At 39.2% G+C, this 22,282-nt stretch overlaps 2 protein-coding genes across 2 annotated transcripts in view; both read left to right on the top strand.

Annotated features, from left to right (window-relative positions):
* The window catches only part of sntb2 (syntrophin, beta 2), a 33,604-nt gene extending 26,592 nt beyond the window's left edge, over positions 1-7,012 (top strand). The window contains exons 6-7 of the mRNA XM_042495810.2: positions 1,599-1,789; positions 2,714-7,012. Coding sequence (XP_042351744.1) covers positions 1,599-1,789; positions 2,714-2,806 — 284 coding nt within the window. The 3' untranslated portion in view covers positions 2,807-7,012. The remainder of the gene's footprint in view (positions 1-1,598; positions 1,790-2,713) is intronic.
* A 1,344-nt stretch (positions 7,013-8,356) lies between these two features.
* Positions 8,357-18,041, top strand: LOC121949892 (vacuolar protein sorting-associated protein 4A). Its single transcript, XM_042495724.2, has 11 exons — positions 8,357-8,594; positions 9,193-9,304; positions 10,133-10,277; positions 10,369-10,430; positions 10,677-10,796; positions 13,012-13,168; positions 13,822-13,970; positions 14,108-14,189; positions 14,539-14,758; positions 14,888-15,028; positions 15,935-18,041. The coding sequence occupies exons 1-11, from the start codon at positions 8,574-8,576 to the stop codon at positions 16,034-16,036; spliced, it is 1,311 nt and encodes a 436-aa protein (XP_042351658.1). The 5' UTR covers positions 8,357-8,573; the 3' UTR covers positions 16,037-18,041.
* The last annotated feature ends 4,241 nt before the right edge of the window (positions 18,042-22,282 follow it).

Raw genomic sequence — 22,282 nt, 5'->3', positions numbered from 1 at the left:
TACAAACAACAGCTGTAACAGCTATGGACAGTCTGTGGTGAAATGCAACTATATTTACTGCATTTTAGTACAAAATATCTGTTTTTTCCACAGAATGAGAGTGAATGTGTGGCGGCATTTTTTTTGTCCTCTCTCTAAATTCAGAGGTTTTTCTGGTCGGTGAAGACAGGCAGGCAGGCAGAGCTCTCCATGAGCTCTTTTTTTCCTTTTTGCACTTGCAGAATGGATCATTGATCTGTTGATCCCTTCAGATCAGACCAGATCAGATCAGATCGATGCATGAGAGGAGCAGCTGGTCGGGAGTGTGGATTCCCAGAGATTTTTACTGTTTGGCAAACATGGCGCTGTACTTAAAAAGTGCTGTCAGTGTTGCTTTTAGCAAGTAGGCTTAAAAAAAATCATTTCTTGTGGTTGAAAGTAAAGAATCTTAATTTTTCCACCTTTAATGACATCTGACCAGATGTTCAAGTAACTCATCAAACAACCCAGTATCTTTAACTAGTCATGCTGTAATTTAACAAGAAAAATGTACCGGATGTGAGCCAAAATGTTAAAAGAAATTCAGAATACAGAAAAAGATTTTTAATGCTACAGTTATTGTTATCAATAACAAAATATAAATCTAATAATACGTCTTGATTTAGATTTGAGGTCATCCCAGGTTGTCCACAGGAAACAATTCATTACATAGTGCAATACAACACAACACTTCAACCTCAAACAGTGCTGCAGAGTGGATTGAGCACCTCGGGCATGCAGGGCTCATGTGCACATATTGATGAATGCGTTTGTTTTATACTGTGTGTGCGCTTTGTGTCACTGCAGACAGGTTAGCAGCAGTGTGGTAGAGTCAGTAAGCACACCATAAACCAGAGGATGTGGGTTCACTTTAGTACACAAAGCCATTATGCTAATAGGTGATTGTCAAGTGGAAGTTACTTTTCTAGAGAAAATATACCTCATGTAACGCTTGTACATGATTTTTTCCCCCAAGGAAACACATATAAAATATTTTCATGCACTAAGGCCTTTAAATTCCAAAGTGCTTTGGCTGTGACAGGAAGCGCCTGACAGCAGCTGGCTTGCTCGCAGTGTGCAGCAGCTCAGAGAGAGCAGCTCTGTGCAGGAAAAGCAGAAGTGGGAGCCAGCAGAGGGGAATGTTTCCACTCTGTGCAGAACAATAGTTGGCTGCAGACACAGCACTGGAAAGAATCAGCCTCTTTTTTTAAATTTTCTCTTTTCCCTGTCCTTCTATAGTTGTACAGGAACATTGAAGTCAGTCGAGTTACAGTAATACACATGCTTTCAGATCAAGTGACGTCACAGTTAAAGCTGCATCCTGCAGGACTTTTATATAAAAGACACACTTGTCCATTGGACTGCAGCAGAGAGGAACATCCCATCCAGGTTTAATTCAGATTAACTCCGTCTGAGGAAGTTATTATTCAGCTGACAAATAGTGAAGGAAGTTAACAACATCTCATGCAGATGTGTAAACATGTAGAACACATGTTTCTCACCTTCCACCCACACTTTGCCACTGAGACATTTTTCTCAGGCCTGCTTCCCTGCTATTCTGAAGCTCTTTTCTCTTCCAGGTTGCACGTTGAACAGACAGGATGTTCGACTGACACTGCATTATGAGAAGGGCTTCACTGTGACGAGGGAGCCGGCAGACCCTACGGGGGGCGCCGTGCTTTACAGATACCCGTACGAGAAGCTCAAAATGTCGGCCGATGATGGAATACGCAACCTCTACCTTGACTTTGGGGGTCCAGAGGGAGAAATGGTGAGTCAAGGCCGTGGGAACAAAGACATACTGTGATACTTGATATGCTGTCGCATGACTTAGCATTTTATACTCCTGCCAGAGAGCAGATGGATCATTTCAGCATGAAACAATAAAAACTAGACTGAAACAGGCAAAATCACTCTAGAAACTATCGAAACTAAACTAAACTGAAAAAAAGACAGAATAACTCTATCTAGAGGAGGGATTTTTTAACAAAGAAAATTAGGATTGAATTGACCAACAAAACAGGAGGCAAAACTACAAAGCTTGTGAGTGCTGTTTAAATTAAATAAATAAATCCAACAAAAGAAGGCTTTTCAAAAAAAGAGCTGCTAATCAGAAGTGAAAATAAAACCTAATACACCCAAATTGGCTTGTTGAAAAATGAAATACAGCTCAAACCAAAACCATGAACCCCCTAAAGTGACAGTTAAAATAATATAATTTACCAACTCAAAAAAGTGGATTTAATGCAGTGGTTCTCAACCGTGTTCCTGTTAAGTAACCTTGAACTGATACATGTTTGGTCACGAAAACATCCATTTGATAAGATCTCTCTGCAGAGACCTCCATCTGAAAATCATTTGGTTTTTGGATATGATAAAAATTCTAACCGTAGAGGAAGTGGCAACTGTGATCAAAATTGTCACTTTCATGACTCACTCACATTGGTTTCACTTCTATAGTGAATTACGTAGTGAAAATAAACTATTCCTGGGAACGCCCTAGAGGTCACTCAAGGTCCCCTGATTGAGAACTGCTGATGTATTCTAGTGTACTGATAATTATCTGGATTTCATTTAATATAAGTCTGTCATATTTACAAGAGTTTCATCCTATCTTTGATTCCTGATGTAGTTCCTGTTTCATCTCCCCTGCTGTTTTTCTCCTTCCTTCTCACTTCCTCGCTGCATCCTCCAGGTATTTGACCTCCACTCTGGTCCAAAGCCGGTTGTGTTTGTCCTCCACTCCTTCCTGTCTGCCAAGCTCACTCGCATGGGCCTGCTGACGTGAAACAACCAACAGCAGCAGCAGAGACGAGAGGACGGGCCCAGGCACGATGAGGAGAGGGGGAAACACTCCCAAAATGCGCATACTGGTGGTTGATTTGTATTTTTTTCCAGTTTCTTCATTCACAGCTAAAGCTGCAGGGAAGATTTAACCCACAAGTCATGTTGTCGATTGTCTCAAAATTGTGCCTTCGCTTCCAACCTCACCTTGTGATCATTTTTATCGTGAGGTCAGGTGAAAGGAAGTGGCACTTTGCTTGAAGTCGTGAGGTGTTAGGGGACAGTTACAAAATGCAAAAAAAAAAAAAAAAAAAAAGCTATTAACAATCTCATAACATTCCATGTGATAATGTATTAAATTTAATTATGATGATCTGATGTGATGTTTAAAAGAATGAGCGAAGATGCAGTCATGTGCTTATTGTGAGTGCACTTCAAGCAAGGTGTTACCGAAATCTGCTAAGGAAAGGAAGGATTTTCAGACAACTAATACACAGCCAAGCACAGATCGGTAAATGCTCCCTGTTTTTACTCTTTGCCTATCATTCCGTGACAGCCTTTCTAATGTACTTTGGGCTCTTTTTAATGTATTTGTTCATTTTTTGTGTGAGTGAAAGAGTCAGAATGCAGTTAACTAAGATGAGATTATGTGAATGAAGCAAGGTTTGTGTGTGTGTGTGTGTGTGTGTGTGTGTGTGTGTGTGTGTGTGTGTGTGTGTGTGTGTGTGTGTGTGTGTGTGTGTGTGTCTGTCTGTCTGTCTGTCTGTCTGTCTGTCTGTCTGTCTGTCTTTGTCTGTGTCTGTGTCTGTGTGTCTATACTACGCGCTTCTGTTGGCTTGATAGTGTGCCTGCTGTCTGACAGACCCACCTTTTAGCACATTATCCCAAACTACTGTTGTAATCAGGATCGCCAACTGTGCCTTTCCACATGTAGTCAAAGACACTCTTTGTAACGTTTCCTTTTTTTTATTTCACACAATAAGAGAATTTTAAGCTTTCGACATGTGCAAGCAATAGTATTACTCTTATAGTGTAAGCCATGTTACTTTGTTTTTGTATGTGTATACTCATGATAGCATGACTTCCTGACATTGACCTCTGTATCAGATGATGATATATGACATGTTACCTCCCCTTCTTGGCCTACACTACTACACAGTTTCCGTCTCAGTGTCGCCATCATCTCATTCCACTTTGCTTGAGATTACTGGTCTCTTGTTACTGTTCCCACAGCAGCGATTCTCTGGCTGTTTAACAGGCTCGTTCCAAGGTGGGCCGCCACATGACAGAAGCACCATTGTATTTGAATAATCCGAACTGCGATGGTCAAATACGTCTCACCTCCTGTGAACTCGAGCAGTAGAGAAGTTACTGTACACTTTATGTTCTTCATGTTTTTGTGCTCTTTTCTTTCCATTTCAGTGTCGAGTTTGAGAAAATTATTTTTACTCAAGGTCCACTGACTTGCTTTCTTTGGGAGCTTTCAGCCACATTTCATGGTCTCATGGAGATGCTCAGCTGTCATCACGTGACCTAAGCTTTGTTATTAAAGGCTCTGCATACGGCATTCAGAGCAGCATACTGCTAATTGCAAGGTAAAGATATAGTGGAGTAACGCCCGGTCCACACACACACACACACACACACACACACACAAACACACAAACACACACACACACACACACAGGATGCACCGCAGCCTCGAGCTGACATAATCTGTAGCGATAGTTGCAGCGTCTGGTCCATTTTTTCCCAGAGCCGCGTGCAAATCTAGCAAGAAAACACAGTAAATACTCTATTATGAGAGGTATAAAGGATATATTAGATATGATATAAATGATCTGATCATAATTTAGGATAAAATATGGATCCAGTCCTTCCATAGTGCTTGTTTGTTGCGTGGAAACAGAGAGAAAGAGATATTATATTATTTGGTTATATTTATTATGGAATTAATGCATTCATTGCTTTAATGTTGCAGCTCGCAAAGGCAGAGCCCACTTTAAATACTTTATGTACTGCTGGGTAGTTTAATCTATAATAATACATCACAATTTATTACATGATTTATATTTTGTATTAAAAATCTGAATTCGCAAAGTAACTAGTAACATAAGTTATATGTAATGGATTAAAAAGTACAATATTTCACTCTCAGATGAAGTGGAGTATAGAGTATAGTATGAAGTATAAAGGAGCATAACTTGGAAATACTCAAGTTAACTACAAGTACTTCAAAACTGTACGTAAGTACAGTGCTTAAAAAAATATACTATACGTAAATATACTTTGTTCTTTCCACCATTGGGTGTAAGTGTTAAGTCACAGTTATCAAGAGATTCTTTGTGCAGAATCTTTAAAATCAGCTTTCAAGTGATCACATTACTGATCACTGATTACATGCACAGATCAAACAAAAAATCATTTTTTCTTTGATACTGTTTACTCATTAAAATGTACTCAATGATACAGTATTATTTTCAGCAAAAACGTATGTAACATCTTATTTGTCTAATATGATTAACATCTCCAGTAGCAATTAATGTGAAATTAGTGACAGTTAAAAATATTTACAGTATATTAATGGGATGAAAGGGTAGTGAACATAATTAAAAGGAACATGAGCAGGACATACATTTTGTTGCTGGAAAATGAAAAACATCAGAGAAAACAAATGAGAGGAAAATATAGTATCACACCAAAGAAATTCCAGCTTTATTTGTGTTGTTTTCACCTCTGACAACATAAGAAAATGCAAACAGGCTGAATGAACTCTGTTCTGTATCATTCATGTGCAGCTCAGTCCAAAAGGTGCGTGCTGCTCTGGTTCTGTCCCCCAGCTGTGTGGGATTCACTTTTAACCAACTTATGAGACCTGTGGAGAATATTTAATACGTATAAGTATAATAAGTATATAAGTACAAGTGAAAGATTTTTACTTTTATCTTTCACTGAAGTCCAAAATCTCACTTTTAACAGTTTGATAAATTTGGGCCCTGATGCTGATGAGCTGCTGATGGTGTTGGTTAAGGCCGTGCTGTTTGAAAAATGCAGTGTGAGGTCACGTGTTGACATCTGAGCAAAACCGCAACCAGTGATGAGGACTTGAGGAGATGCAGTTGAAACTGCAGTACCCACGATCAAGAATGGACTTTAAACACTTTTAAGAAACATTATCAGAAGAAAACAAATCAAAAGTCACCCAAATTAAGGTGGGCTGAGTCAGTTAACGAATTTAGTTACAATCTTCCCTTCAGTCCCTCTGTTCAGTCCAGTGCCTGTGTTGAGACTTGACTCGTTTATGAGTTCAACATGACTGTAATTAACACATTTTCATAACCGTCAGTGGGATCATGGTACATGTTGCTAAAGTGAGCCTTCCCTTCAGTAGAGCTTCTGTGTTCTTGTGGAGCTCAAACAATGTACCATTGTGTCCACTGAGCGTGCAACACAGGAGAACAAGATATCCCCTCTGTCCTCGGATAAGGGACACAATCACCAGTCTGAATGACCTTTACTCTGTTTTGGACTCTGATGTCCTTGTGATGGCTTGATCAACTTTTTTTTGGCTCTCTTATGTGAGGGAAAATGTCTACAGTTATTATAGCTTTACAACTTTCTCAAGATAGTTAATAGGCTGTTAAAGGAGAGACAGACTTTCATTAAAACATCACGCATTTGAGGGAGGTTCAAGCTATATCTGGCTCAACATAAAGTCTTGTTCCCATTTTGCACTCCATCATCCTACTTACTCACCACACTTTTCATGTCAATGATGTTACTCTAACTCACTGCACAGATCTGATTGTCTTAAGTTGGTCACCCTTCAACTAGCTACAGGCCGTCCCTCTCTGAGCTTGATGCACTAACCCATAAAACCCTCTTAAATCTGTGAATGTACACCTCTCTTCGTCTTCCAGGTAATTATTAGTTTTCATCTTTTTATGTTCTGAAATCGTGGCTATCCTGTCTATGCAAAGCAATGCTTCAAAGAAGGGGTTTTTGAACCAAAGGTGATATTCGTGGCAGCTTGCGTCCAACACAATCATTGAACTGAAAAGTCACAACAGGATAAAGTGCTGCTGCAACGACCTGTCATATGCAAAGTATTTTAGACTTCCTTCCAAGATACAGTATACAATGTATGATAGAAATGTAATAATCTCAAATGTAAATACCTACCAATAAAACTGTTACAAATTACAATAAAGATATTGTGTGGTTTGTTGTGGAAGTTTTCGTGTATATTTATTATATAGACAATATTTACATTTAATTTTATATATTGACTGTTTATCTCAGTATTTTTGATGTATATTCCCTGTCTTGTGCTGGGCATGTGTCTTTTTCAATAATGGGAGTACTACTGCTATAACAGCAAAATGGCCACAGGCCCGGGGTGATGGCAGCAACAGTTTAGCCCCCCTGAATCATCTACCACTTCACCACTGCCAGGCTGTTAGATTGGATTAACAACGAAACACTATATTTTTGTTTTCTCATAATTACATAATTCCAAATAGAGTCAATGAGTTTTTATTTGAGATTGTGCACAGGTACTATACCCAGATAGAGCTAATATCTGTTGTTTTCCCAAATGTGAATGAAAGAAGCACTTTTTGTAATTGTGAAGGAGAGACGATTGAACATGTGTTGTTGTTTTTATGTCACCTCTTTGGTTTGACTTACAAATATACTTTTAAAAAGATGGCACACTAACAAAATTAGATAGACCTATTTTACACATTTTTAAAAATCCAAATTTCCAGGTGATGAAAAATATCTAAACCTTTTCTTCTTCTTCTTCTTCTTCTTCTTCTTCTTCTTCTTCTTCTTCTTCTTCTTCTTCTTCTTCTTATTATTATTATTATTATTATTATATGATATTATATACATAAAGTAATTTGGCTTTCAAAGCCTACCCTACATATATATTTTTAGAACTACTAATTTTAAAATATACTTGACAATGATTTAAAAATGTAAAACTTGTCAACTTTAAATTGGCATAAACTGGTAGATTCTTTTAGACATTTCAATAAAATTTCAGATTTTTAGCAAAACCTGAAAGTCTTTATTCTCAATGTTTCTTTATTTCCTCTGCATTTGTTTGTTATGAAATTGTATCAATTTGCTATATTATGAAATATTATAATGTATAATATTGTGTGTGTGTGTGTGTGTGTGTGTGTGTATAATACAATGTTTACTTTAAAAATACCGAATGTATGTGTCGACTGTATCAATACAGTCGAGAAATAAGGGTTAGGTTTAACTGGAAAATATTAGTAAAAATCGTAAATCAACAACTTTTATTTCGATAATATTTTTAACTAAATAAATTACTTTGAAAAAAAACGTACCTACTTAAAAACTTACTTTTGTTTTAATTTAACTGATTTAAACCAAATTAATTAATTGGATTATTTTTGATATATGTAGATCCTAACCATAAAGTATTCCCAGTTAGGCAGTGAATGTGTTTATTCTGTGATTTTCAGGCTACATGCTTGTCATTATATTTTGAAAGTTTTAACCGGAAGTTATCTCGGTGCCCCGTTAGACGCAGCGTCTGTGGCAGTTTTTGTTGAGTCGAAGCAGAGCTGTAATATCAGCTACCTAGCTAACGTATTAGCTACTGTTTTGTCATGTCAAGAACAACCCGTCCCCTCACAACACAGGGACGTTAACGAGCTGATTTCTTCACATATCCGCCTTTGGGTTGGATCAGAGGATAGAAATTTGGGAGGAGAGCGCAAAACTGAGATGAAATGACAACGTCAACATTGCAGGTAGGCTACTCTTAGCTAGCCGCCGTTAGCTTGTTACAACTGGACATAACGGAACGCAAGCTAACCTGCTAACAAAACAGCTGACAGTAAAGCCTGCTAATGTTGTGAGCAAGACAGTTTGGTTAACTGAGCCTGCAAACAGCCCAAATATAACATTGTCTTGAACATAGCGCTACCATTAACAAGATCTAACGTTAGTTAACGACATACTATAAACAATTAGATCAGCGGGTATTGGTTATTAATGTATGGATTGCTAACTAGCGGTAGCTGGAGATTGTTTATACCGTTAGCTTGGCTGTAGCTCCTGCTCGCACACAGTTAATATGGAAAAATTAACATTTTAATGCTTTTTTTGACTGGTTTTTGCCTTTAGGAATATCGCAGTGAACTTTGTAATATAATCAGACAAACTGATAGGATTACATTGTGTAACATATTATGATAATTGTATAACTTTTGCTTGTTTTGGTTGAAGCTCCAATGTTGACGTGCAGGCTGATGTCAGGATGAGTACTCTTCCCTGCCTTAATTGTGTCTCCACCCCCAATCCATTTTACATGTGTCCTCTGGCTGTATTTCTCTGCATCTGTTGCAGAAAGCGATTGATCTTGTGACCAAAGCCACAGAGGAAGACAAGGCAAAGAATTATGAGGAGGCCTTGCGACTGTACCAGCATGCTGTGGAATATTTCCTCCACGCCATCAAATGTGAGTACTGCTACCTGGGAGGTGGTTGATTTAATGTAACACCCCTCTGTTGGTATGAACAGTTGTGGGTTTCACCATTGGTGGATTAAGTACACAACTGTGTTACTTAAGTCAAAGTGTAGATACTCCTGGTCAAATCTTACTCGAGTATTATCTGGAGTACTTGTTGAAAAAAAGAAGTCATTGTTGAGTCCACAATTTCCCCCCCGGGGATCAATAAAGTATTTCTGATTCTGATCCACAGATGAAGAGAAAATGCTAAGTAAAAATATTTCTAACAGTGTACGACAACTGTGCGTGCAAAATCAAGTCAGTGCTTGTCCATCCAAAAACTGCAACTAGCACAAGCACAGACAATTTTGTTTGAAATATTTATCTGGAATTAAGCATATGTTTATATACCTTGATACAGTCTCTCAGTTTGGATAGCAAATTCTTGTAGGCCTTGATGAAGTTTGTACATGGCAAACAGAAAACTTTTAATACGATATGAATCATTACAGTACATTAACACCACTTCCACAAACAATCCACATGCAGAACTACACAATTTATGGACTTTTACGTTTGAGAAATGTAAACAAAAGTCCCCTGTTGACTTCAAAGCAAATGTAAGGAGTAACAAGAGCCTTCATCGAAATGTAGTTGAGTCAAAAGTGCAATATTTGTCTTTCAGATGTAGTGGAGACAAAGTAATAAGTCTCCAGAAACAGTAATATTCCAGGAAAGTGTGGATACTCAAAAACTGTACCTAAGTCAGTGTACTTTGTTACTGTCCACCGCAAGGTTTCACTCACATTGTTGTTTGTAATTTCATCTTTCCCTCAGATGAAGCCCACAGCGACAAGGCAAAGGAGAGTATACGAGCAAAGTGCATGCAGTACCTGGACAGAGCGGAGAAACTTAAAGACTATCTGAAAAATAAAGACAAACAGGGCAAGAAGCCTGTCAAGGAGGCACAAAGCAATGACAAGTATGTGGTCTATCTTCCCTCTCAGGTAACATGTTTGAATCTGTGGGCTTTACGGTGTTTGTGTCAACCTCTGTGTTTGTGTCCTGCCCAGGAGTGATAGTGACAGCGAGGGTGAAAATCCAGAGAAGAAGAAACTACAGGAGCAACTTATGGGTGAGTTAACGTGTGTGAGTGTAAATAGTAAGATGGATAAGTTTGTATAATTGAATCACATACCACACTGCTTTGTGGGAAGATCTTCACATCTAAGTCAATGTAATGAGAAATTTTGATCAAATGTAACTTTGCATAATTGGTCTGAGGTCTTGTTTGTGCGAGAGCTGCAGGTGTACAATTACTTCTAGAGTGTTTCTTCCATCTGCATTGTCCATCTTGATCATGCTCTGCCTGTGTGTCCAGGTGCCATTGTGATGGAGAAGCCCAATGTGAGGTGGAACGATGTGGCCGGACTGGAGGGAGCTAAGGAAGCTCTGAAGGAAGCTGTCATTCTGCCCATCAAATTCCCTCACCTCTTTACAGGTACTGTGAGATTTTTCCGCTCTAATTCTGTATTTTAATTCTGAATTTAAGAGCGAAAACAAGGCTTTATGGCAGAGGTTCATTTTTTTTTAGATGTGCTTAAAACTAAAAGATGTACATTGCCATTAGAAAGTTTCCATGGTCATGGAAAACCTGGAAAAGTCATCGAATTTAACCATCATGTTTTCTGGGCCTGGAAAAATCAAGGAATTAGTGAACATAATTTGTATTTCACGATAAGTCATAGAATTTTGTTCATGAATTTGTGTCAGTAATTTGTGGATAACTGTTAACAAGAGTTGCAGCTGTATACTGTTTTCAAGGTATAGCGTTGTATAAAAATTGATGGTTATCGTACTGTGTACATTAGCTAATCTATGGCATTGGAAGGGAAATGCAATCAGAGAATATTTTTTTCTTAACATATTTTCTAAATGGAGACTTCTTGCACATACTTTCATTGAAAACAAACATGTCAGGTTTTAGTTATCATTAGATGTTTTCATTCCTTCACAGATCATTAAATTAAAAATAACTGTGTAGCACTGTAAAATGTGAAATCATGATATTTTCTGAGAAGGTGCTTGTGTTGAAAAATCTCTTATCATTCCAACCTTACCTTTAACGTGATGTAACATAACTGCAAATTTATTTTGCGACACTTTTGACATACCGTAGCTCTGATATGCGCCCGTGTGTGACGTTGTTTTTTGTCGTTTATGTTTCTTTATTTTCTCCTGCATTCGGGTTCTCCCTTCATTTTACCAAGTGAGCTGAAATCATTTTTGAGAAGATTTTGAATCTGATGTGTTTGAAAAAACACCAGGCAAGTTGGGCAAGAAAAAAAAAAATCCTTAAAACGTCATGGCACTGATTTGAAATTTTGTCAACGAAAACATGTGGGCACCCTGATTGGAAGAAGAAGACATACTTTATAATCCCACAGGGACATTTAATTTTCTCACTCTGTTGTTTTATGTTACACACACACACACACACACAGGCCTGAAATTGGGAGGCATGCACAAACAGGAGATATACAAATGGCTCCTTGCTCAAGGGTACCTCGGTAGAGCCAAGGAGGCAGACTGGCATCTCTCCAGTCACCAGTCCACCATCATACTTGGTCCTGTTGGACTTGAACTGGTGACCCTACAATTCCAAAGCCACCTTCCCTTTGGACTGAGCTACTGCTGCCCCCGTGTGTAGAATAATGTGATAAAGAAGAGTATACTATATATACAGGGAGCCAACAGGCATGGAAAACCTGGAAAAGTCACTGAATTTCTAAATCTTATTTTGAAAATCCTTGAAGAAAAACTCCCACACATTGTCTAACTTACAAAAATCATTGTTTAGGTGCAACATTTTGGTACTAAACCTTCATCAGGCATAAGTAAAGTCCTTGTTACTTTGTTTTTTTTCTAAATCATGGAATTTTGTTGTGTTTAGTCAAATTAATTTTTACACTCATTAGGAGATAAGCTTCCACCTAATGCAGCATGAAGGCAAATTTATTTTCTGTAGCTTTTGACTTAATCTTGCATCAACAAGTTATATTTTGTTGTCCTTTTTTCCAATAATAATAATACTATAATAATTAATTAGAGTTCAGTGTATTATGTTGAGAATGGTCATGGAAATTTTATCATAGGTCCTTGAAACGTAATGCAAACGTTTTTCCATGTAAATGTGTGGGAACCCTAAATATATGGAGCTAAAACAGTAAATCAGCAAAAGCAACAGTTTTGGTATTCAGTTTTGGCGGTGGTCCAGACCTTTGGATCCGCCTGCACCACCGAGTATGAGTCGACTGACTGAGGATGGACACAGAGTGTAATTAATGACAGTTCTGTCTGATGTCAGGCCAATTAAATTTCTCATTTGTTAATCGAAAAATGCCAAACACGCTCCAGATCTAACCCCTCAAATGTGAGGATTTGCTGCTTTTATTTGTTACATGCAAAACAGTCTGAAATGATCAGAGGATGTCCGTTTGATCTCTGGGAATATTTGATAGCCATTTCTCACAGTGTGATTTTATTTCATAAATTGATTTAAAGGAAAAAGGTGAATCAATTGTGAAGATATTCAGTTAAAGCCCTGCTTCTGTATCAATGCCAAACTGTGAAATATTATGTTAGCATTACCTGTTGGACAGTATCCCAGTTTGACATCATAAGACTAACATTACCTCTGTTTTTTGTGTTCTCAGGAAAGCGGACTCCGTGGAGAGGCATCCTGCTGTTTGGTCCTCCAGGGACGGGGAAGTCGTACCTGGCGAAGGCGGTGGCCACCGAGGCCAATAACTCCACCTTCTTCTCTGTCTCCTCCTCAGACCTTATGTCCAAGTGGCTGGGAGAGAGTGAGAAGTACGTCTCTTCCTCAGGGGGGTGGCTGTTGTCTGAAGCCGTACTCTACTCAGAGAAAGACAAGTTTATTGTAGCACAGAAAAGCAGCAGACTGGCTTTATAACTTCTGTTTGATGTTGATTTTATCAGGTGATTTTAGAGAAAACCTGACCCTTCATCCTTTTAGATGAACATCAGCAAACCGTGAAAAATCTGAATGTAAAGAGTAACTTTGTTATTTTTCAACCTGGACCCTATTCTCCCATGTTTTTGTGGTCCAGTAGTACAAAACAGACTCCAGTGTAACCACTTGGGGTGTTTGTGCACTATCAATTTACATCCAGAAATAGCTCAGAAATCACCAGACTTTTCCTTCCCCTGTGTGCTGCACTGTATACAAATGAATGACAATAGTTGGCTTCTTAACTCATCTTCAGTTATATCAGAGGCTAGAGAGCATATTCTAGTTTTGAAACTGCTCCAACACAACGTAAGATGCCGAGAGCTGCCAGTAGAACCATTTCCAGTCCAGACTGGCAGCTCTCAGTTTTTGTCAGGGACACGCTTCACCTGTGTTGCTCACCGTCACTAATATGGATTGTGCCTCCTTAAGTGCTGCTGTCCATATTTTCTCTCTCGGTCTCATTTCCTCCGTCTCTCCCTTTGCACCACAGGCTGGTGAAGAACTTATTTGACCTGGCTCGCCAGCACAAACCTTCAATCATCTTCATCGATGAGGTGGACTCGCTGTGCGGCTCCAGGAATGAGAACGAGAGTGAGGCTGCTCGCCGCATCAAGACAGAGTTCTTGGTCCAGATGCAGGGTGAGACAAATGAGATGGGGATAAGGAGCGATGTAAAACGACAAAATCACCTTAAATGTGCTATTACATAACATTTCGACACAGAGAGAAGCACAAAGTGCTCATATTGAGCTGACTGAAGCTCTCTGGTTCTGTAGGTGTGGGAAACAACAACGATGGTATTTTGGTGCTGGGAGCCACCAACATCCCTTGGGTGCTAGACGCTGCCATCCGCAGAAGGTCAGAGGTCACTTTAATACTCCTCTTTTTCTTTTTTTTCCAACCTAAATTCCTCTCAGGAGTCAGAGAAGAAATTTCCCTGTAGCTGCACACTATTTAAATACATTATGGTTCAAGGCAACTGGAGCTTGGTCGTAGTGTTTATAGTAGTAGCGTATGGTAAATATTCAGTCTTCATATCTCAGCAGCATGTTGTTACTTTCCAAAATGCAGCTCCTTGCAGTGTTCACAAGCTCTTTAAGGTCTTCATAGTGAGCGAAACCTGCAGGCACAGCGTTTCTGTTGTCTGTGTTGTAAACAGCTGGTGAATATGTGATTGAATAGGATCTTGTCCTCTGTCGTGTGTCAGATTTGAGAAACGTATCTACATCCCTCTGCCGGAGGAGCCAGCTCGGGCCCAGATGTTTCGACTTCATCTGGGCAACACGCCACACAGCCTAAGCGAGGCCGACTTGCGACAGCTCGCCCACAAGACAGACGGTTACTCTGGCGCAGACATCAGCATCATAGTCAGGGACGCTCTCATGCAGCCCGTTAGGAAGGTCCAGTCTGCCACCCACTTCAAAAAGGTGACACCGCTAGAAATCCAGGGGAAAAAAAACATGTTAAATCTTTGAAAGCCCATATCAGTTGAATACTTGTTATGAAAATAATGTTCACATACGACTGGGCTTTGTTTCCTGTTCTTACTCCTGCAGGTTCGTGGTCCATCCCGAAGCAACAACCAGGTGATGGTGGACGACCTGTTGACTCCTTGTTCCCCTGGCGACCCTGCAGCCATAGAGATGACTTGGATGGATGTGCCTAGTGATAAGCTATTGGAGCCCATAGTCTGCATGGTGAGATAAACACATTTTAACGAACAGAAATGATCAGTGCTGCAGATTGTGGTGTCAGACAGTAACAGTTAGACAAGCAGAGGTGCAAACTTGTCTCCTTTTGGTAAAAATCACTGTTCTGTATTGTGGATTTTTTTCGACATACTATATTATGTCAGTTTAAACATGCTATTCTATACATTTAATATGGCAATATTAATATTACCATGGAAAGGCATATTTCAACATACTATACTATGTTATGCAATGACATTTTTTTGACATACTATATAATTGCATTATTTGACAGACTATGCTAATGCATTTTTCAAAAAAGCATACTAATTTTGTTTTTGTAGACACATTATACACAGCATACACATTTTTGACATACTATACTATGGCTTTTTTTGACACACTGTACTATGACATTTTTTTCGACATGCTGTATTATAGCATTTTTCCACAGTATTCTATGGTATTCGTTTTACATACTATACTAAGAAATTTTTTTTGATATACTATACGATGGCATTTTTTCTGCATACTATATTGCGGTATTTCTATTTTACATGCTATACTGTTGCATTTTTTTCTACAAACTATACCAAGGTATTTTTTGACATACCTTACTATGGCTGCTTAAACATGCAATCCTTGTCATCTTATCCTTTTCACCCTTGATGAGTTTGCACCCCTGTGGTACTAATGATGTGTAATGTGTTGCTCTGTGCTCCTGATTACATCATACCAGACTGCTCATCAAAACGTTGCACAGCACCATCGGGCAGCATGTTTATATGATAAAATCATCCACAGTAAGGTGTCTATAAGTCCAGTGTTTGGTGAACATTGACCCTGCATGACGGAGAATTGAATATATACCATGCAAACGGTAAATGACTGGAATCTCCTTCCCCTCTGCAGTCGGACATGCTGCGCTCTCTGTCCACCACCCGTCCCACAGTCAACACTGAAGATCTCCTGAAGGTCAAGAAGTTCACAGAGGACTTTGGGATGGAGGGCTGAGAGACAGAGCCCTGCCTCACCTCTACCCGGTCCACGAGAAGGGTCAAACTGCTCCCAACAACACTCATCAACCCTCCTAAACTGCTGTATCATCCCGTAGCTTTCATCTCTCAGCTGAGCGCTTGGTTCACTGCCTCTCATGGATTTCAAAATAAGAGACTGGTCCTTTCGAACAAAAGAAAGGGCAAGAAATCTTGTATTTCTTACTTTTAATCATTAAGGCCAGAATTTTTTGAATCCTTGGAGGAAGTTGACTAAATGCTACAATAGAAAATCTTAGTGTGATTTGGTAGTTGGACAATAGCGCCCATGTCCTTTTCCCCATTTCAGACGATGTTCCGTTACAAAGCAGCCGCTACAGTGTATTCACTACAAGAACTTCTCATCTAATCTGCATTTACGCAAGGAAAGCTGCATTTGAATCTAAATGCGTTAAGTTTGTCCCTCTCTGAGCCGATTTTATCTGACTGAAGGACTGTACATTTTGTTGCCATCGTGCACTTTGCTTTGGGTTGCAATGAAGGACAGTGACATTTGAAGAAGAAACAAAAGAAGATAGTACTCCTGCCAGGCATGCGAGTGTGTGAATGCATCCAAGTGTTTTTATGAGACTTGTGTGTCTTAATGTATATGTCTATATGTTTGGAGCCCTGTTATTTTGTTATTTGATGAAGAGTTAATTGATCATCACTGCCTGTGTGTCCCTCTACAGCTCTTTGTTTGTGTCTGCAGCAGTCCGAGCAAGGCATTCATGGTCAATATTTACGACAAGAGATGTGCTTGACTGAGAGCCAAACACCACATTTTCCCTATCTCATCGTAAGGTTCATTTAGTAGCTTTTCTGGAGCTTTTGGTCGTATCACATGATCTTCCTTAGCAGATATTCACTTTTGGTGGTATTATAAATGGTCAGTTTTTATTTTCTCATCCATGTTGGCTTAAAACTTTGAGGGTTGAAAGGTCATACTCGACATTGGAAACAACATTTAGCAGCTGTTCTGGAGCTTTCGATATATCACATGATCTTCATCACCACAGTTCTTGAGTCAGCAATAATGAGAAGTCCATGAAATGCTCAGAAGAAATTCTTGGCAAACTCCATCTGCTGATAAAAGTTAGATTGTTTTCTGAATTACAGTTTCCAAAATCAACGATACACTTTGATCCTCAGCTCCAGTTGCTCTGTTTAAATCAGCTAGTTTCTGCACTGCATTTCCCAGAATACACTGGCCTGACTGTGATTCATACTGCGATAGTTTTCCTCTTGGATCTTCCATTGTGGAAGTTACTTTGTAGTCTGTTCAGCAGCGATACATTAGTGCCCAACTTGAAGAATCTTCTTCCTCTCGTTAAAAAGAATCAATCAAGCACATCTCTTAAAATCTGAACACTTTTATTTTGTCTCGTTTGCCCAGCTGCAAATTGTTCAACAGTGTTAAAAAAATATTGATACTTTGTTAATCACATCTGACATGTAACTTGACTGACGATAATAGAGATACAGTTTACACTTGAAGTTATTTATTTTGTTGTTGTTTTATGATGGCGCTCTAGTGAAAGTCCTGGGTTGTTTTTTTTTTCTTTTGGGAGGCTAAAACACACCGAGTTCTACTCTGAGGTCAACACCACCATCTTGTTTCATTACTGTCTGTTCGGGGCTGACAATAAGGAAAGCGAGTCCTGCTGGCTATCAAGAAGCAGCACCACACTGTTTGTCAGTTTTAAATTATCTTTTAAAATCTGCTATTGGATGTTTGTTCTGTAACAACTCTGACCTCTCACTATCAAACCAGAACCACAGGCTTGTCTGCTAACTCAGTGATGGGACTTCTTGTGATAGCTCAGTGCTAGTATCGCTGTGTGTTTGTGGAGGTACATACTGAATCAGTGGGAGGTCAGTTATTAACGTCCCTGTACGGGGACTTAACCTGCCGCTGGCCATGTAACCATTACTACTAATTTAACCTGCATTAATAAAAACTGACATTTCAAATGAAAATAAAAGACAGTTGATCTTTTTGACAGTTTTTTTTTGTTCAATAGCTGATGGTTTAAAGGGACACAAATCAAACTATTCCTTTAACGATTAACAATAAGTGAGCAGAATCAGGGTTTCAGTACTTCATTTCAAGGGCACTTTGACAGGACACACAGCTGGTCATCCTCACATACTGATAATGGGAGGACGAAACCAGAGAGCTTTTTGATATTTTGCCACAAAGTCAGCTTTTCTTTCATTATTCTGCTCTAATTCCTAAGAGAGTTAGTCTCCATCACACTTTGCTGTGTTTTGAGTGGCTGTCTGCTGGAGGAGCAGACCGTTTGTTGCGGTGGTGGGGGAAGGTTGGCATCAGCTCTGGTTCACAGGCTGCACAGAGAAGAAGAGAGATGAATGATTTACAGTTTATAAGAGGGCAGAGGTTACAGCTGAGACTGATCAAAAAAGTTTTCACTCACGTAGAGGTTTCTTTTTGAAGTAGGAACTGTCCAAACAATCTTTGGCAGTAGCTCTGGATCAGGAAAAGAGGCAGTATTCAGTGAATAGTGTCTCTTTAGCACATCTGACAAAGAATTGTAACTAATCTGTAGGCTGAACGTAGGTGAAAATACACGATACTATACCATGTGATCCGATATAATACTATACTATACTATACGATCCTGTACAATACTATACTATACAATACAATACGATACGACATTACACTACACTACGCTACACTTTGAACTACATGCTATAATGTGTTTATTTCACTGTATTTTGGACGACATGCTATGGTATGACTTTTTATGCAATTTCTAAGGAGATGCTATAGTATGACTTTTGTGATATTTTGGACGACATGCCTGTAGTATGACTATTTTATGCTATTTTGAACTTGTATGACTTTTTTATACGATTTTTAACAACAAGCTATAGTATGACATTTTCATACTATTTTGAAGAGCATGCTATAAAATGACATTTTAAGGCTGTTTTGAACATCATGCTATAGTATGGCATTTTTGCCCACACAGTAAACCCATGCGGGCTGACTATGTGGGCACCATTAGGGTTATGTTGGCATGGGCTGGAACTAGAAAGACTGTGTGGGACCTACATGGGTTCTGTAATGTGGGTCCCACATGGTAAACCCATGTGGACTGACAACCCCATTAGGGATACATATGGGCTAAAGGGGCACGGGTTAGAAATGGGTACAGTATGTGGGACCTGTATGGGTTTTGTAGCCTGGGTCCCACATGGTAAGCCCATGTGGGCTGATTATATTCGCTCTGTCAAGCATACATGCGGGCTAAAAGGGCATGGGTTGGAACTGGGTACAGTATGTGGGACCTGTATGGGTTTTGTAATGTTGTTCCCACATGGTAAGCCCACGTGGGCTGACTATGTGGGAACAATACATGTGGACAAAGTGGGCATGGGCTGCCCAGACATCACTGGTTCCCATCTACAGAGCATCAGTGGCCTTGGTGAAGTGAGGTGTCTGCACAGAGCCCAAAGGATACTGAAAGACAGCAGCCATCCCAGCCACAGCCTGTTCACCCTGATGCCATCTGGAAAAAGAAGAAGTACTGAACCACCGAGTATGGAGCAGCTTCTTTTTACCAGACTGTGAGACGCCTCAACTCCTCCTTCAACGCCAGAAAGATGTAGCGGGATTTAGGGTCAACTTCTATTTAATTTCTTCCTAAATCACGTTTAAACAAAAATGACAAAATAAATCCACCTTGTACCTTGTAAAGTAGTTGATGTACAGCAACAGGGTCTGTGTATCCTTTGGATTTTCCTTTCAAAAACAGGTATTAAAAATAAAATGAGTGGTTATTGGATTTTCCTTTAAAAAATAAAATAAAATTGAAATACAAGGCATTTGTAGCCCTGTGTAATTAAAAGTCAGAAAGAATAAATGATCTATACTAATATGCAGCATTTTATATAGTTGTACCTGAAATAAATCCATTCATGATCAAAATACACTTTAAATAAATATAATGATGTTTAAAATGGTAAATTCATACTTGTCAAACAGTTAAAAAGATAGAAATGAAGGTTCCTGTGACGAACTTGGTAAAAAGCAAACAAAGTCAAGTTTATGTTCAATGTGGCCAATCAGACGCTTCAGCGCGCCTCCTCCGCCCACTGACCGGTGTCCTTAATAAAGGTCAAAGGTTAATATGGCAGCCGAGCGCTTGGTGCAGACAGAGGCCCGATATTGAAGTGGTAAGAGACTTAACTAAACAGTTGAAAAACTCATTGTAAGTTAGTGTTATGTCCTCATGTGTTAATTCATGCTTCATGTTGACAATGTAAAATCACAGTGTGGATAAGAAAAGAGAGAATGTTGTCCTTTTTAGCGCCCCTCGCTAATGTGCTATTCATTGTCCTGGCGTGTCAGCAAATTATTAGCATGTAGCTAACTAGCGGATGTTTCGGTTAGCCGTGATGCTAATCTTCGCCATGCTAAACTCCATTGATTTATGCTTAAACCGTTAGCGGCCTAAATGCCCACTAGCTGCAATGCTAACCGCTCATGTGTAAAATGGTTATGCAACCAGAAGGAAGAACAAAAGAATAAAAGACATGCTTTGTCATCCTGGTGTGTTAAGAAACTGCTGTTTGTTGTGTTGTGATTTACTTTTTGTACTATTTGTGTTAAAAGATGCAGCTAGCTGCTGGCGAAATGAAAGCTACTAGGAAATTTCTATTGTTGGTGCTATTTCCACAGTCAAAGAGAGTTAAACCATATGTTAAAGGTGCATAGTATTTCTACATTTTATGAGTTTAAAGTGTTTTAAAGTTTCACTTGTGACTGAAATTAATGTTTTTTGTGTTTCCATTTATGCATCTGAACTGTACCTGTTTCTGTTGAAAGTATTAGCTCTCTAAACTGATTATTTTCACTGATTGTGGATGAAATTAAGATTTTGAATTAGAAGTTAACTACCTATGTTGTACAACAAAACTTGCAAATTGGAGCATTGAGTTTATTTCATGAGCTTATCCTATGATCAACAATGCTCATATAATTAGCACAAACTGTTATTTTGACCTTTTTTTATAGGTCAGGTTATTTAGTTGAGTTGGAGACCTTTCAAGCTGAGTCAGGACTTCGGATGGAGATCTTGGAGCCTTTAACCGTGATTCGGAGACTTGAGAGGATTTCATGGAGTCCAGAGAGAGACTTTTCCAGTACTGATGGTGAACTTAGTCCAAAGAGACATCGAACCACCTGCCTGCAGCAAGAAGGCTGCAAACTGAGGCATGCTCATGTATTTCACCCTTTCTTCAAGTGCGGTAGGACTGAACTGTACACACACACACACACACACACACACACACACTGGTCCCGCGACAGCATACCGTTTTTGCTTCATTTGCGGATCAGGAGATATCACTGTGATTCTTAGAGAGAGACAACATACCCCTGGGGGTTTTAATTTTATTTTTGTGCGCACAGTTTATTATTTTAATTTATTATTCTGAATTGATACTGGAAACTGATTTTGTACATACTGTACATTTGTAAATTTGTACTTGGGTCTCAAACTGTTCCATACCTTCTTGGTTGTTCAATAGAATCTGTTAAAATATATAGCAGCGTCCTGTGCTAAATTTCACTGGGATTGTCTTCTTCTTGACTCCTGCCGTTCCTAAGTTCTTCTGATCTGGTCCAAGTGAAATTTAAAAATTGGTTTGATTTTAATGAGAATAAAAAAAAAGTATTAAATGTTTTCGTTTGGGGATTTGTGTCAGCTAATTCATGGAACTGCTCAGGTTTGTGGTTTTTTTGTGTTTCACGTATGTGACCCAGCTAACACCAAGTGTAACCCTGCATGAAACCAATAGAGGCAATTGATATGGGGCCAATATGGGACCCATGGACAAACCCACTTATTACCCATTTTAAAATCCCATGTAGTACCCACCTAGAGCTTTAAGCTGGGACTGAGATGGGTCTTGTGTGTGCTGCCCGGTTAAGCCCAACCTAACACCCACTGGAATCCTGCATGAAACCCATATGGACAATGGGCATGGGACCAATATGGGACCCATGTACAGTCTCAAGTACAACCCATATTTCAACACATGTCCTCATGTATTACCCACATAGAATTTAAAGCGGGAACAGAGATGGTTCTTGTGTGTTTCGCCCAGCTGGGCCTCGCCCAACACCCAGTGTAATCCTGTGTGAAACCCATACATGCAGTTGGCATGTGGCCATTATGGACAATCCCACATA

The sequence above is a fragment of the Plectropomus leopardus genome, chromosome 7, assembly GCF_026936395.1.
Source record: "Plectropomus leopardus strain MGB_pleo_1.0 chromosome 7, ASM2693639v1, whole genome shotgun sequence".
Classification (NCBI taxonomy): Eukaryota; Metazoa; Chordata; class Actinopteri; order Perciformes; family Serranidae; genus Plectropomus; species Plectropomus leopardus.
This window is presented reverse-complemented; position numbering and strand designations above follow the sequence as displayed.